Source organism: Merops nubicus, unplaced genomic scaffold (assembly GCF_000691845.1).
Source record: "Merops nubicus isolate BGI_N331 unplaced genomic scaffold, ASM69184v1 scaffold1562, whole genome shotgun sequence".
NCBI lineage: Eukaryota > Metazoa > Chordata > Aves > Coraciiformes > Meropidae > Merops > Merops nubicus.
In genome coordinates this window covers 21,072-34,400 of record NW_008595383.1, presented here as the reverse complement: position 1 = coordinate 34,400, position 13,329 = coordinate 21,072, and the positions used below count along the sequence as shown (strand labels likewise).

At 43.3% G+C, this 13,329-nt stretch overlaps 1 protein-coding gene across 1 annotated transcript; it reads left to right on the top strand.

Annotated features, from left to right (window-relative positions):
- Positions 1–756: 756 nt before the first annotated feature.
- LOC103768851 lies at positions 757–11,502 on the top strand (the record flags this gene model as incomplete). Its single annotated transcript, XM_008936008.1, has 7 exons — positions 757–910; positions 3,544–3,689; positions 5,322–5,498; positions 6,270–6,383; positions 9,366–9,452; positions 10,857–11,004; positions 11,471–11,502. Coding segments are annotated over 7 exons (858 nt in total), but the record flags the coding sequence as incomplete, so codon positions are not given.
- Between the last annotated feature and the right edge of the window lie 1,827 nt (positions 11,503–13,329).

The window sequence follows — 13,329 nt, the reverse complement described above, 5'->3', positions numbered from 1 at the left end:
GCTGCTCTCGGGTAGTCGGTGTGCTGACATAAAGCCGTGCTCGCAAGCAGCGAATTAACCAAGTAATTCATCAGAAGCTGCTGCGCGTACAGGAACGACGAGGAACGTTACTAATCACTGTTAAAAGCCGTGTATTAAATACATATGGAAACCCCCTGTGCACTAAAAGCAGCCGTGCTGCAGCCCCGCCCCACCTCAGGTGACTCCCCACGTCCAGGTACCTCTTGGTGAAGATTTATCTCCTCGCTGCCAACAGCACACGGGAGCAGTTTTTGCTCACGGGGTGGTTTATCTGTCTCCATCCTTTAGGTTGCCTGGGATGAACGGAAAAAGCATCTCTCAAATCCTGTGCAGGTTGCTCAGAGGAGTGAACCTTTCACTACCATTTTCTAGAGATAAAGTCTGACCACATGGGAAGAAGCTGCTTGCTGAACGTGGCACTGTTCTGACAGGTGTCCATGTGGGCTCTGGGAATCTCCCTGTCAGGAGGTGAAATGACAACACTGTCACCCCTGTGAGGCACTGAGAAAAGCAGAAGGCAGTCTGTAGGTATAAACTAGAAAAATCTAGGCTGAGATTAATTACAAAATAAAGTTAGACTTCTCCCTTCCTCAGCAGTTTTAATTCAAATAGAGAGTTTCTCTTCCTTCTCCCAAGGAACTCCTGGCACTCGTGGCCCTTAGCCCGCTTGCTTTAACACATTTCAGCAACTATTTCATGTGGTAGCGTATGTTTAAAAATTTTCTTCCTTTACAGATCAAGCCTTGTTCAGAGCTCTCGTTTCCTGTGAAGATCTACTTCTGTGTGACTATTTTGTCCCTGCTGAGTGTGCTGGGGCTCACCATCGAGACCCTCGTGCGCCAGAGCGAGGAGGATTTCACCGTGTCTCTCATCCAGCTGGTCGGAGTCGGTAAGAACGCGCCCTTTGCATCTCAGCACACAGCCCTTCCTCCCCAGGGTGGCAGTGTTCTGTGGGGCAGCTGTGGCAGTGCAGTGCTTGCAGGCTTGATGTCAGACCCACTGAATGTCCAGCAGGAAGAGCTCGCTGTTTGTGTTGATGGCTGTGCAGCTCAGAGGTACAGCTCCTGACCTGGGCCGTGCTTCTGCCTCAGCTGCAGCTGGTCTCAGGCACCTTCCACGCTGCAAGAAACCACCACACGTACACAGTTTGGTCTGAAACAAGAAAATGTTAAGGATCTCCCTGTGTTAAGTTCCTGCAAGGATGTTGCTTCACCTGAATTATTTCAATAAAATCAAATAAGGACTTAATTTTTTTTTAAAAAGCTCTTTCGTGTAATAATTTTTATCCTGGAAGCACAATCCAGACTTCCTGGGGTATTTCCAATTAGAGCCTCAATAGTTCATATTCCCAAGTCCCTTTGTATTAAATAGAAATTAAACTTGACAATAAACACAGCCATGAGTATTTTAGGAAGTCCTCTTCAGAGGCTTTAGCAGGTCTTGGCTGTTGGCTCACTGTCCTAAACAGCGTAGGAAAGAGCAGCCTGTGAGTGTAACACCTTGTGTGTGAGGAGGACACACTCATCATGAGCAGTCATTGCTTTCATGCTTTCACCCTGAGGGAACAAACCCAGCAGCTTTGTTCCAGATTCTATAGTTAGACACATACAAACAATACTTTTATTCCAAAACTTGGGTTTGATGAGCAGCTTTTCACACAGGACTCAGCACAGCAACAAAAATTGCAGTGTTGGAACAGGCTGTGGGTGCCCATCTGTCCCACGGGTGGTGTTGGCCATGGTTGTTTTGTGCTTCAGAGAAAGCTGAAGAACCTTCATCATAAACCAAACCAATCAGGTGATGTGGTAAATGGGAAGTTGAAAGCATGCTTGCTAATGTTTTCCCTCCCCTACCTTTGGTTGATACTAATTTGTACTCTGTGCCACGACACACAGCTGGAAGAAGGGCACACCTTTCACAAACCTCTGCTTTAAATTGGGGGAAAATGGTATATTTTTAACACATTCCTTCAGATTGCAAGGTTTTAATGTAAGCAGAAGTTGTTTCAACATATTAGTAAAGATAACATAATTCAAGGAACATGTTAAAACTATGATTGGCTTACCTGGAGACTTTAAGCTGTGTAAGCTAACGTGCATAAACATGTCTTCTGTAGGGCAGACCAAGCCTGACAGAAGTGATAATAGTTCTTTAAAGAAGAACAGATGCTCTGGCTGTAACAATCCCTTGGATTTACCACTAGATATTTAGCTTGGGTTTGGGATTTAACTTGCTAAAAAACGTTCACTTACCAAAACCAAGGGGATGTCCTTTATTTCAGAAACAGATGTATGCTATCTCTGCAAGAATTGCCATGCTCAGAAAAAAAGTTTATTTTCTAATTATTTGCACAGACTTCTGATGTAGCAGATCGATTTGCAAAACAAGGAAATACCATCTTAAATCTTCCAGGTCTTCCTGAGGTCATAAGCATGCCAAAAAAAAACCCAAATCACATGATTCACTTTGTAATTTCCCAGTCATTTTCAGTTTTCTCAGTCACTGCTAATAAAGTGAAAAAGGAAGTTCCTTCACCAGCAGGTTTGTTTAAAGAGACGGAAGTTGTTATGTTACTTTGAGAACTTCTACAGCTCTTTGTCCCCATGTTGCAACCTATTAAAAACAGGTATTTCCATGTGTGGAATCCAGGAAGCAGCCCTCTGGAAAAAGAAATCTATTATTACTTTGTCTGTGGTAAAAATTAATGCATGTTTGCAGGAGCATCCTATATACACACAGACCACCAAATCCTGTTTTTATGGAAGGAAAGCCTTTTCCTTATTGAAGCTCTGTCAAAACAGCTTAGAGTCCAACAGTGAGAGCTAACTGTGGCCTTAAGAGCAGTGGGGTTGGATGGGTTTTATAAGAACATAACTCAAAACTTTCCCAAAACAGTCCTTTCTGGACTGTAGTTCACAGGGTGGGGCGTTCCAAAATTTCCACAACAAAAATAAACTTGGGAATCCCTTGGGAATCCAGTCTGCCCAAGCTGCATTCAAAGCACAAGCCATGTGTGGGGGTCAGAACCACACAATGCTGCAGAGGTTTGTGTATGAGGAATAAATTGCTTGTTGGTCTTTTGAATTACTCTCCCTGGGAAGATTGTGTCATTTCAGTTCTTTAACAGAAGGGGTGTTGCTTCATTTAGTTCAAATAACAGTATTCAACATAAGATTCAATCCAGTATTAATAGAATAACATACCACAGCTGCTGATTAATTTGGATAGCCAATATGTTGCCATTTTCAAAGTGTTACTTCACGGGTCATTTAAAAAGCTAACAGATTATTTCATTTCTTGCATGCTGAACACAGGGTGGACTGCAGATTGTAGGGATCTGATTCGGGCTCCTTGGTAAGGATGAAGATAGAGCTGAAGTTACAGGGTCTTGGTGCTTCCATTTTGTCATTGGGATCAAGCCCATGGGGAAACTGCAGCATGTGCAGGCTGAGCTCCCCTGGTCACTGAGCTCCCTTGGTCACTGAGCTCCCCTGGTCACTGAGCTCTGCTTCTCCTCCCCAGTGTTCTGTGTGTACTACGTGACGAGGGGGATCCTGCAGGAGAACCGCCAGGAGCTGGTGGTCTTTGTGCTCTCCATCTTGCTCGTCATGTTCCGCTCCGTTGTCAACTTCACCCTTCTCTCTGCTGAGCAAAAGCCAAAACTCCTGGTCAGTCCCCTGCTTTTAACTGACTTTGCTTTTCTCCATGTCTTGGATTTGGAAATCTTAGAAAGGCGGGACATCTGTGATAAGGGCACTGATAAGAGAGACAAGTCAGGCTGAATTATTCCTACCATGGAGTAACAGAGCCTGCACCTCCACAACTGCCTGTCTGTTTTTCTGAGCTGTTCTGTGGATTTCTTTATGGCAGCATCTGAAAGCAGAGTAAATATCAACTCATTTACTCACAGGATTAGTGCAGAAGATATTCTTCACCTACTCTGCTTCAGATTTCTGTCTGTAAAATGACTGGCCTGAAGTCATGTAAATCTAACCTACAAGCAGAACTCATAAGTGGAATCTCAAGCCTGTATGCAAGGGTGTAGCCATCAGTCCTACTGCTCCCTCAGCACAGCCACCTGTTTTTATGAGTTACAGTAACCTGCAGCAAGGAAACAAAAAGATATGATATGCTGGGGGAGCTGTTGCCATTGCAGATGACTTGTTTGCATTTCATAACAAGAAAATCTAGTATACAAGGATTGTAATTCTATGCACTACTAAGCTTTGTAGTTATATTGTAGGATTTGTAGTTAAAGATTTGTAGGAGAACTGAAGTCCTTCCCTTTTGTGGTCACACACTCACCATGACAGTGAGAAGGAGGTTCCTTGCTGTGCACTCCAAAGGTTGTTCTTCAATAGAAGAGATGGCAAGCTAGGAAGAAGTAGCAAAACAGAATTTGTTTATTCAATTTACATATCAGTTGTACAATGTAGTTAAACATACCTACAGCAAACTGAGTTGTATGAGTCAATAAGGAACAGGCATCAAAGAGATTCAAATTACTTTATGGTACAAATCCCAGTCACGAGTTTATATATTAAACAAGAACCTTAAAGTAAAGCCTGGTATAGAAGATGTACTATAAAGGACTTCTTTTTACTGTTATAAAAAGTAGCTTGTAATACTGTAACTCCTGCTTCCTGAACAAAATTTCTGAGCCAGAATCAGACATACTACTATAAATATTCTCATAACAATGTAATTATGAAGGATGTTTTGCCACTTCAGCCATCTTTAAAGCAGCAGACATTTTGTGTGAATGACAGCAAAGTTGTGGACACAGCTCAGACAAAACCAATGTTTTCTGAAATTTAGTAATTCAAAATAACCCCCTGTTCCCCCTGAAACCAATGGGGAAGATTCCCACCAGTTGGTTTATGCTGTACAAGAAGCTTAGAGCCAGTCTCTCAGATAAAGCTGTTTCTTCAAACCATATGACACAACCTCAAACAAAACCTTACTAAAAGTTGGCATGAACTTACACAGAGTGCAAAGGCTTTGTTTCTCTTAAGAGCTGTAAAACTGCTACACTGAGGGTAATGTAAACCAAAATAGCCAGCCTGAGTTACAGTTATTACCATGCAGTTGCAACAAGTGGCAAAAATCATGGCCTGGGTTTTGCCACTTAACAGTGTGGCAAACAGTCCTCTTTAACTGTTGTCTATTAAAAAGCTTTTAATAGGCAGCCTGGTTCTCCTCACTCCTTTATTCTTTTATTTCCAATTCAAAGATCTCAGGTTGAAGACTGCCCCTGTTTTGGCATGGCAAATCACATCCTCATTTCTCTTTCCCATCAGGCCCGCTTCATTCTGATCCTCTTGGTTGGCTCCTTTGATGTGATCTGTGCCATCATCCTCATCCAGAGTCAGAGCATGATGGCCTTCCGTGTGGGTGGGGCTCTGGAGAGCCTGCAGTCCCAGTACTTCATGCTGAACCTCTGTTTTTCCATGCTGACCTTTGATCTCCAGGCACAGGTACAGAACTTTCTCCCCCTGGGTTCCCTTTTTTCCCTCCTGTTGAGAGTATCTTAGACTAGCTGAGCTGAGGTAGTAACTTTCTAGAGCAATCTTACTGATACCTGACTTTTTAGGTAAGATTAGCTTAATAATGGTCATTTCTCCACGTGTCTGCTTTAGGGAAGCTTAGTTAAAACCCATAAAAATGACTTGACATGTATTTTATCAGTCATACCCAAAAGGAGAACTGAAACTTACTTTTGGGAAGTTTGTCCATAAAAACAATTGCCTCCCGAAACTCCTCCTCAGCCTGGGCTCCTAAATTGAGAAAGGTTATCACTGCACAACATCTCAGCTGACAGTCTCCTGCTTTCCAGCCATCGAGCTGCCTCCTGCCTTTGGGGAGGTGATGCTGGGATGGGAGTGGGGGCCCTGCCCCAGCTGGGCAGGCAGGGTGAGACAGCAGCCTGCAGTTACAGCTGAGTGAAGTGAAGCCAAGATCTGTTCAGGCAGAGTTTGTATTCCTGTACACTGCCCTCCACTCTGTATGACCCTGTCTTACCTTACACTTTATCTGGAGCCCATCTTACTGCCTTCCCTGTTCTTTGTTGTTGCCAGTGGCAGACAGGGAAGTGCATCTGTCCTTATATCCCATTTCACACTGCCTGTCAGTTTCTGAGGAAAAATTTTAGCCTTTAGACCTGGACCAAACTTACCATTGCTGGGAGTTTGTGTCAGGGGCTGCATAGTCTCAAACTAATAATTTTACCAAACCTTTGCCTCTTTCAGCTCTGCTTGTGTATCCTGCTGATCAGCCTGCATGAGATCACCCTTCTGCATAACATCATCTCAGCAACAGGGGTTCTTTGGGCCTGCCTGAAGGTGACCATTAGCATCATCGCAGTAAGTGTTGAGCTAACAGCAGCACTGGTGAGGTTACCCAGCTCCTGAGACTGCAGGTCCTCACCCTGAGCAGTTAGCACAGCCTGGGGAGTCACAGCCACCCCCTTCTACCTAATACTGCTAAGTGGAAGGGAGCCAGAATGAACCCCAGCAGAAAACAACAGCACAAACCATAGTGACATCAGGTCTCTTACAAACCTGTCCCTCAGCAGAGTCTACAGGATGAAACCACACTATCATTGATTTCTGAGGGACACTCTTTTATTCTCAGTCCTTGATTGCCTACTTTAATCAAATCTATAGTCATAGAATCTTCAATATTTCTACCTCTCTGACAATGTTAGGTGAAACTAGTTATTATGGAGATGAATAGAGGGACACAGGGAGACAGTGTAGGCTAAATCCTGAGGAAAGCACACCAGAAAGATAAGTGGTCATGGATGGGGGCAGCTGCTGTAAAGGTGAGGGAGTTTTCAGGTTAGCATAAAGATTTGTGAACCTGAAGTGTGTAGTTTTTCATGTCACTCAGACTGAACTTTCTCTGAAGTGTCAAGAGCTCTGTTCCAAGAGTGTTTGCAGAACTGGGGCCAAAGTACATCAGATGGGTGAGTCTTTTATAACCAGGAAGGAGTTTAGGGGGTTTTAGTTTTGTTGGGGTTTTTTTAGGCTCCTTGAGTATTTACTTTAGCCATTCAAATTCTGGACAGCTGAAATACAGCCTTCCAAGTGTTTTGAGTGCTTTCCTTGCTGAAAATGGAATTAGCACCAAGGAGTGTGCTTTTTAAATACACTGGTGACTGTAGGTGAATACATGCACAATCATCTTTCTCCTGGATTTTGGACTGTTGTGGCCACCAACAGCTATCCAGCAGGAGAAAATGGAAAGGACTGTGGCTGTGGCACTTAGAAATGTGGATAGGGACCTTAAGTAACTTGGTGTCCTCCTGGGAGCTTCTTATATACTTTTGTGCGTCACTGGATCATTGCTTTCAGCTGAATTTTATCAGGTGTGAGAAGAAGGGAGTGATCAGAACCACGCCTGTCTTACTGCTACGATTAAAATTTAAACCTTTCAGCTACTTTTCCCCCACTATCAGAAACAAAGTTGATCTGACCAGTTGCTGTTCACAGATCATGAGTTCTTTGCTTCTCCTTGGTTTGCCTCTAGGCATTAAGAGAAGCACTGTGTCTTTTAAGAAAGTGGTGCTTCAGCTAGAGGGTCTCATGTCTTAACATCCATGATATTCTTTATGCTTTCATCAACAGCAAACGTGTTTCTCAATAGCTGAGCTAATAACAGTGGATGCCTTAGGGCTAAGCACACATTCATGCCCTTTGCACAAAACTGTCTATGTTAGAATGACTTGAAAGCTGCTTTTTACCCTGTCTAGGTACCTTCCTGACTTCTCTACTGGAAGAAAAGTTAACAGCTTCATGTCTAACTAAAAAATAGGAAATGTAAAATTAATGAAAAAAAAAAAAAGTAGTGTTTTATTTCAATAAGTGGCAGCACTGCAGGGCAACAGCAGCTTAGGAAAGGTGGATACATTTCATGAGTCTGGTAGCTTTGCATCCAAGGAAAAAATGATTCTGTCTCAGCCTAGAGTGTGTGGACAGTTTGACAGGGGGGTGACAATAGGAATTCCTTTTCCTTACCCTGCTCAGACAGGTTTTTCACAGCCAGCTTCTTGCAGATGATGCAGCAGTAGAGAAACTTATCATCATCTTGCTCGCTGCTCTCAGGAACTGTACCTGCTGTGAGGCTGTTAGGAAAGGAAGGTCTGGAGACAGGTAACCCACCAGAAAGCCTAAGCACAACAGAAGGGAAAGCTTGGAAATGCCTCATGCACAGTCCTTTCTGGTAGCTGCAGTACCTGAGGGCACAGCTCAGCTTCACACTCCCCAATTCCTGAGTCAAGGCACATGCCATTTCACAAGGCATTTTTTCTATTTTCACTATTTTTCTTCAATTTATTTACATGCTCCCCTATTTACTGTAGTGGATTTGTTTTTTCTATCACCATTACTTATTTTCTCTCTTTTCTGCCATTAATTACTAATCCTCTCCACCTTCTCTTGTTTCTCAGACTTTGTTTTCCTTTCCCTTTTGGTCTCACCCTAAGAGAAACATATGCAGTGCCACAGAAAATGGAGACAGTGAGAACAGACCATCTCCCATAGGGTAGGGACAGTGCCCTTAGTGCTTCAGCAGAGGTTCATGTGTGGACTACCACAGAAGGATCAGTTTTGGGTTTGGGGGGGAACCTGTGCTTGATCAGACACATGAAATCTTATCATAGCACTGCCCCAGTCACTGCTTTCATTCCCAGTGACTCAGCTGGTTTTCTTTCCTTTGCTCAGACCTGCCTTTCCAGTTTAAGACTGCTGAAAGTTGCTACCTGCTGGAAAGCAGTCCGTCGTCTCTTCTTTCCCAAGTCCCAGGGTTAATTGTGAAACAAAAGGCTTTCTGACAGCTAAATCCTCTTGCTTCTCCCACATTTTAGCTCTCAGTGACTTCTCTGTAGTAGAAACAAAGGTGGAAAAAAAAGTCACAGAGCATTTTCAGTCTGTTAGCTATGAAAACATTAGTCTGTTAAGAGAAAAATCTGAGTGTACCCAAAGAAAGATTCCATCAGCTTATATACAACTTAGAATAGTCAGCTTTTCTCCATTTAAGCTAGCTGGGAGTTGTCCTGTAAGTATTAGAAGGCAGAGCTCAAGAGGATTGCAAGATGGCTCAAATCACATTCAGATGTCAGGATGCATCCATGAAATAACCAGTTTTGATTTCACCAACATCACTCCTGGCCCAGCTCTTTCCTGCTAAGAAACCACAGGTAGAGAAGGCAAAGAGCAAAGTTACAACAGAGAACTCAGCTAGACCAACACTTGAAATGCCATTGAAAAATCAGCTACATATAGCCTATATAGAGCATATAGCCCTGAGTTATAAAGCTGTATGTATCTCATCTTATTTTACAGATTCTAAAAGAACTGAAACCTCTAGTGTGGATTTTTCTGAGTCAGAACATACCTGAAGTAGCTTATCTCATCTACCTGCTCTACACGGTAATTCATCAGACTTCACTCACTCAGTAATGGGGCACAAGGCCTAAGGCCTCCTCCTCTTCATTGTGGACCCTTGGGCCCAAAACATGGTGCCTCATTCCTGAGCATACCCCTTCATTGCAGCTCCTGTTAGAATCAATGAGAGCAGCAGGCACGTCCAGCCTCTTCAGGATCAACTTTTCAAGCCAGGAACCATGTCAAATTGCTCTTGAACTGATTAGTTAGAGGGAGGGGCCCTGGAACTCTCTGCAGCTGGCAAAGTGTCCAGAATGATTAGGGAAAGATGAAACAAAATCTTCCCAGTACAAGACACACCGCTCCTCAAAAATGCCTCCCATCCTTCACAAGAACTCTGAAGTGGTGCCAGAGCATTTGACCATCTCCAGGACCTCAAGTCATTGTATCTTCAAGAATGTCTTAGGCAGTACCCCCAGCTGTCAGTCCTGATGTAGCCAAAACAAGAGACAGTGCAAGCCCAACAAATTCCAGTATTAGGCATTTTTTTGGCACTGTAATGGCAATAAATCACTTATCACTGTGGCACCTCCCACAACACATGTGAAAGGAGGTAAGGAGGAAGGGCAAGAGAAAGCAAACTGTTCATCATGGGAAGGGCTCGAATGCTGCTAGCAGCCAGTGTTTCTCATTCTTCATGGAAATAGTCTCCAGATACTGATAGAAGTCCAGTGCCTGCAGTCATCCAGGTCCTTGGGGTTCTATTCATTAAATTCTGCAGTCAAATTGGGCTCCTCCAATTATTCACAGGCCTGTTTGATCTGGCAGAGCACGGAAGGACCACACACTTGTCTTTGGTGGCTGTGCTTCATTTGTATTGCACTTGGGAAGAAACTAAGATAAAAGATGAAGTCTGGTTTCTTTAGCTTAATTGTTTGGTTTTTTTCCAATCTGGGCACAATACTGTTAAGTCCAGTGCCTGCAGTCATCTAGGTCCTTGGGGTTCTATTCATTAAATTCTGCAGTCAAATTGGGCTCCTCCAATTATTCACAGGCCTGTTTGATCTGGCAGAGCACGGAAGGACCACACACTTGTCTTTGGTGGCTGTGCTTCATTTGTATTGCACTTGGGAAGAAACTAAGATAAAAGATGAAGTCTGGTTTCTTTATCTCTAGCTTAATTGTTTGTTTTTTTTCCAATCTGGGCATAATACTGTTTCCATCTGACCTGAGTGATGCAGAAATGAGAAGGGTTAATGCATTTAGCTAGTCAGTGTGCAGCCAGGGATCATTCATCAGGAAAAGGAGACAGTTTCAAAGTGACCAGGTTTCCCCCCTGCCCAGTTATCTACTGACTTCTTACAGAAATTTAGTGGTTGATTGCATTTTATGGCTTCAGGGTTCTGTGGCACTGGGTGTTGATTGTTTTATGTCTCTGTTTTCCTGCAGGTGATAAAGGAGTGGGGCAAAGGGAGTTCTTATACTCTAGAAGCTGCTTTCATTACTGGCTCTTGCATTTCTGTTGCAATAAAATCTGTTTTGTTTTGGGCACTGATTCACGTCTACCGCAGCTTTGGGCAAGGGCTCAGAGAAAGAAGTAAGTACTTAAAAAGGTTAACTTAGCTATGAAGGTTGTAGCTTATTGTATCACAGCCACAATTAAGTAGAGAGCTTGACAAGCCAGGAAAGCAGTTACAGACAGTCACAGGGAAGACAGATCCTAATGACATCAAGCACTACTGCAGCCTCATCAATGACTGGCCTGGCACAGTTCAGAAGCTTGGATGGAACATGGGTGATTTCCCTCTGAAGAAAACTGACTAGTCAAAGATGCTTCCAAACTGGTCAAGCAGGAGCTGGAGCAACCTGGTGTAGTGGGAGGTGTCCCTGCCCATGGCAAGGGGTTGGAACTGGATGATCTTTAAGGTCCCTTCCAGCCCAAACCATTCTATGATTCTATGCAATCCAGAAAGCAGACCTGTGTGGAAATAGGTCCCCTTTACAAGATACATGGCACTGTCAGTACAGCACTGGTGTTGACTGATCTTCCTTTCTCCCCACAGTGTTTTCTTCCTATGGAAGGATTGACTCCTGAGCATCCCCCTCGTGTTCCAATGCAGCTCTTACAGAGTGAAATCCTAGCCAGGGAGGTTCTGATCAAGGACTTGTGTTCAGAAGTGCATTTCACAGAGGCAGAGGAAGTTGCTCAGAAAAAAGGTCTATGCATTTCTTGGCTGGTATTGTGCTAGGGAACTACAGCAGTGCAGCTGGTAACTTAGTTGAAAAAGCAAAGTGGGCTCGGGAAATGAACAGTAATCCTCCCAATTCAGTGAGTTTTGCTGACAGGACAATGCATCTTTCACTCCTTGTTTTCCTGATGTTGCTTTGTAACTGCAGGAGGTTCACAACATGCATGTGAGTAGAGAATGTTGTTCATATAAATGCTGTTTCTCTGGCTATACACAAACATAATGAACTAATTTGCACACCCCTCTTACCCACCCGAGTCTGGCTGCCCTGCCCTCCTTTCTCTACTCAGATCTGATGATGAAAAGCCCCAGAGCTGTTTTGATGACAGCTCTATCCCCTGGTCTCCACTATGGCTGTGTGATGGCTTAACTCCAACAGAATGGCTGGGGCTTTTGTACCTCCACTGACTTCAGAATATTTCAATTATTTTAATTTATTTTTTCTTTAATCCCAGCTACACAATGTAACCTCCCAGCTTCCCATAGCATATTAACCAACGTGCCACTTCATACACCAGGGTGACTCTTGAACTAAGCCTTTAATAATGTAATTTGAAAGTTTGGTATTTTACTGATTGGAACCTTTAGCTACTGGCTATTTTTTAATAAAGTATAAACCCAGTCTGTGCATGGATGATTATTTCTTACATCAACAGCAGGAGTTCAGTGGGAAGCCTGTCTAGAAACTGGGTGTGGAAGAGGCTGGAATTCACATGTGCTGTGAACATTGCCACCACACTCCTCCTCAGATACCTCTTTAACTTGCAGGTATCCATACACTGCAAGAAGTAGCTAAAACAGTTTATTGCACCTGATTAGGGAAATCTACAAGGATGATCTCAAACCTTCTATTAAAAAATATTTCTCTCACTCCTAGTCTTCTAAACTTGAAAGAAATCTAGTTTGTAGACAGCACCGTGGAGGCATGAAGGGGTTAAATGTCTCTGGTCAGACTGTGTCCAGCTGACAATATCCAGAGAAAGCACCAGAGCACCAGCTGATGACTCTGACTTCATTTCACAAGTCAAAATGTGACCATGAATTGTTGCTGAGATGCAGGAACACAATTAGGCATATTCAGTCCTTTTCTAAAACAAGCCAACATGCAGGTCTTGCCTAGAGCAGGACCAGTGAAGGAATCTTGCATCTTGCAGTAGGCCTGTACCTGTCATGATTAGCTGAAGGAAGTAGGCTTGTGCTGTGCTCCTTTGAGCTTCACAGCAAGGAGATGGCAGAAACAACTGTAACATTAAAAGGAAAAAAGTTGTCATTGCATTCAGATGCTAATTTCCCCAAGAGCAGAAATGTTTGGTTCTGCTTGGAAGAAATAATCTTCACATTTTCACAGAAAAATGTTATTTCTGACCTAAGGTATTACTAAATTCCTGTGGAAATCTCCCTGTTCTTTTTCACAAGGTCTTAAAGATAATGCTTGTGCAGGTAAGAGCTACTAGATTGCTAAGTTTCCTGATACAAATCCTGTTTTAATGTATAGACAACATCTCTGTCCTAGTCTAGATGGAAGCACTTCATTTTGTGCCTAGCCACTCCAATGTTGCATGTAGACAATCATTAAACCAGCTGGTTCAGACATCCAGCTTTATATTTTCTATTAGTACCACAGGAGATGAATCCAGCTAAATCCAAATTTATCCCAGTTTGGGATAAATCCA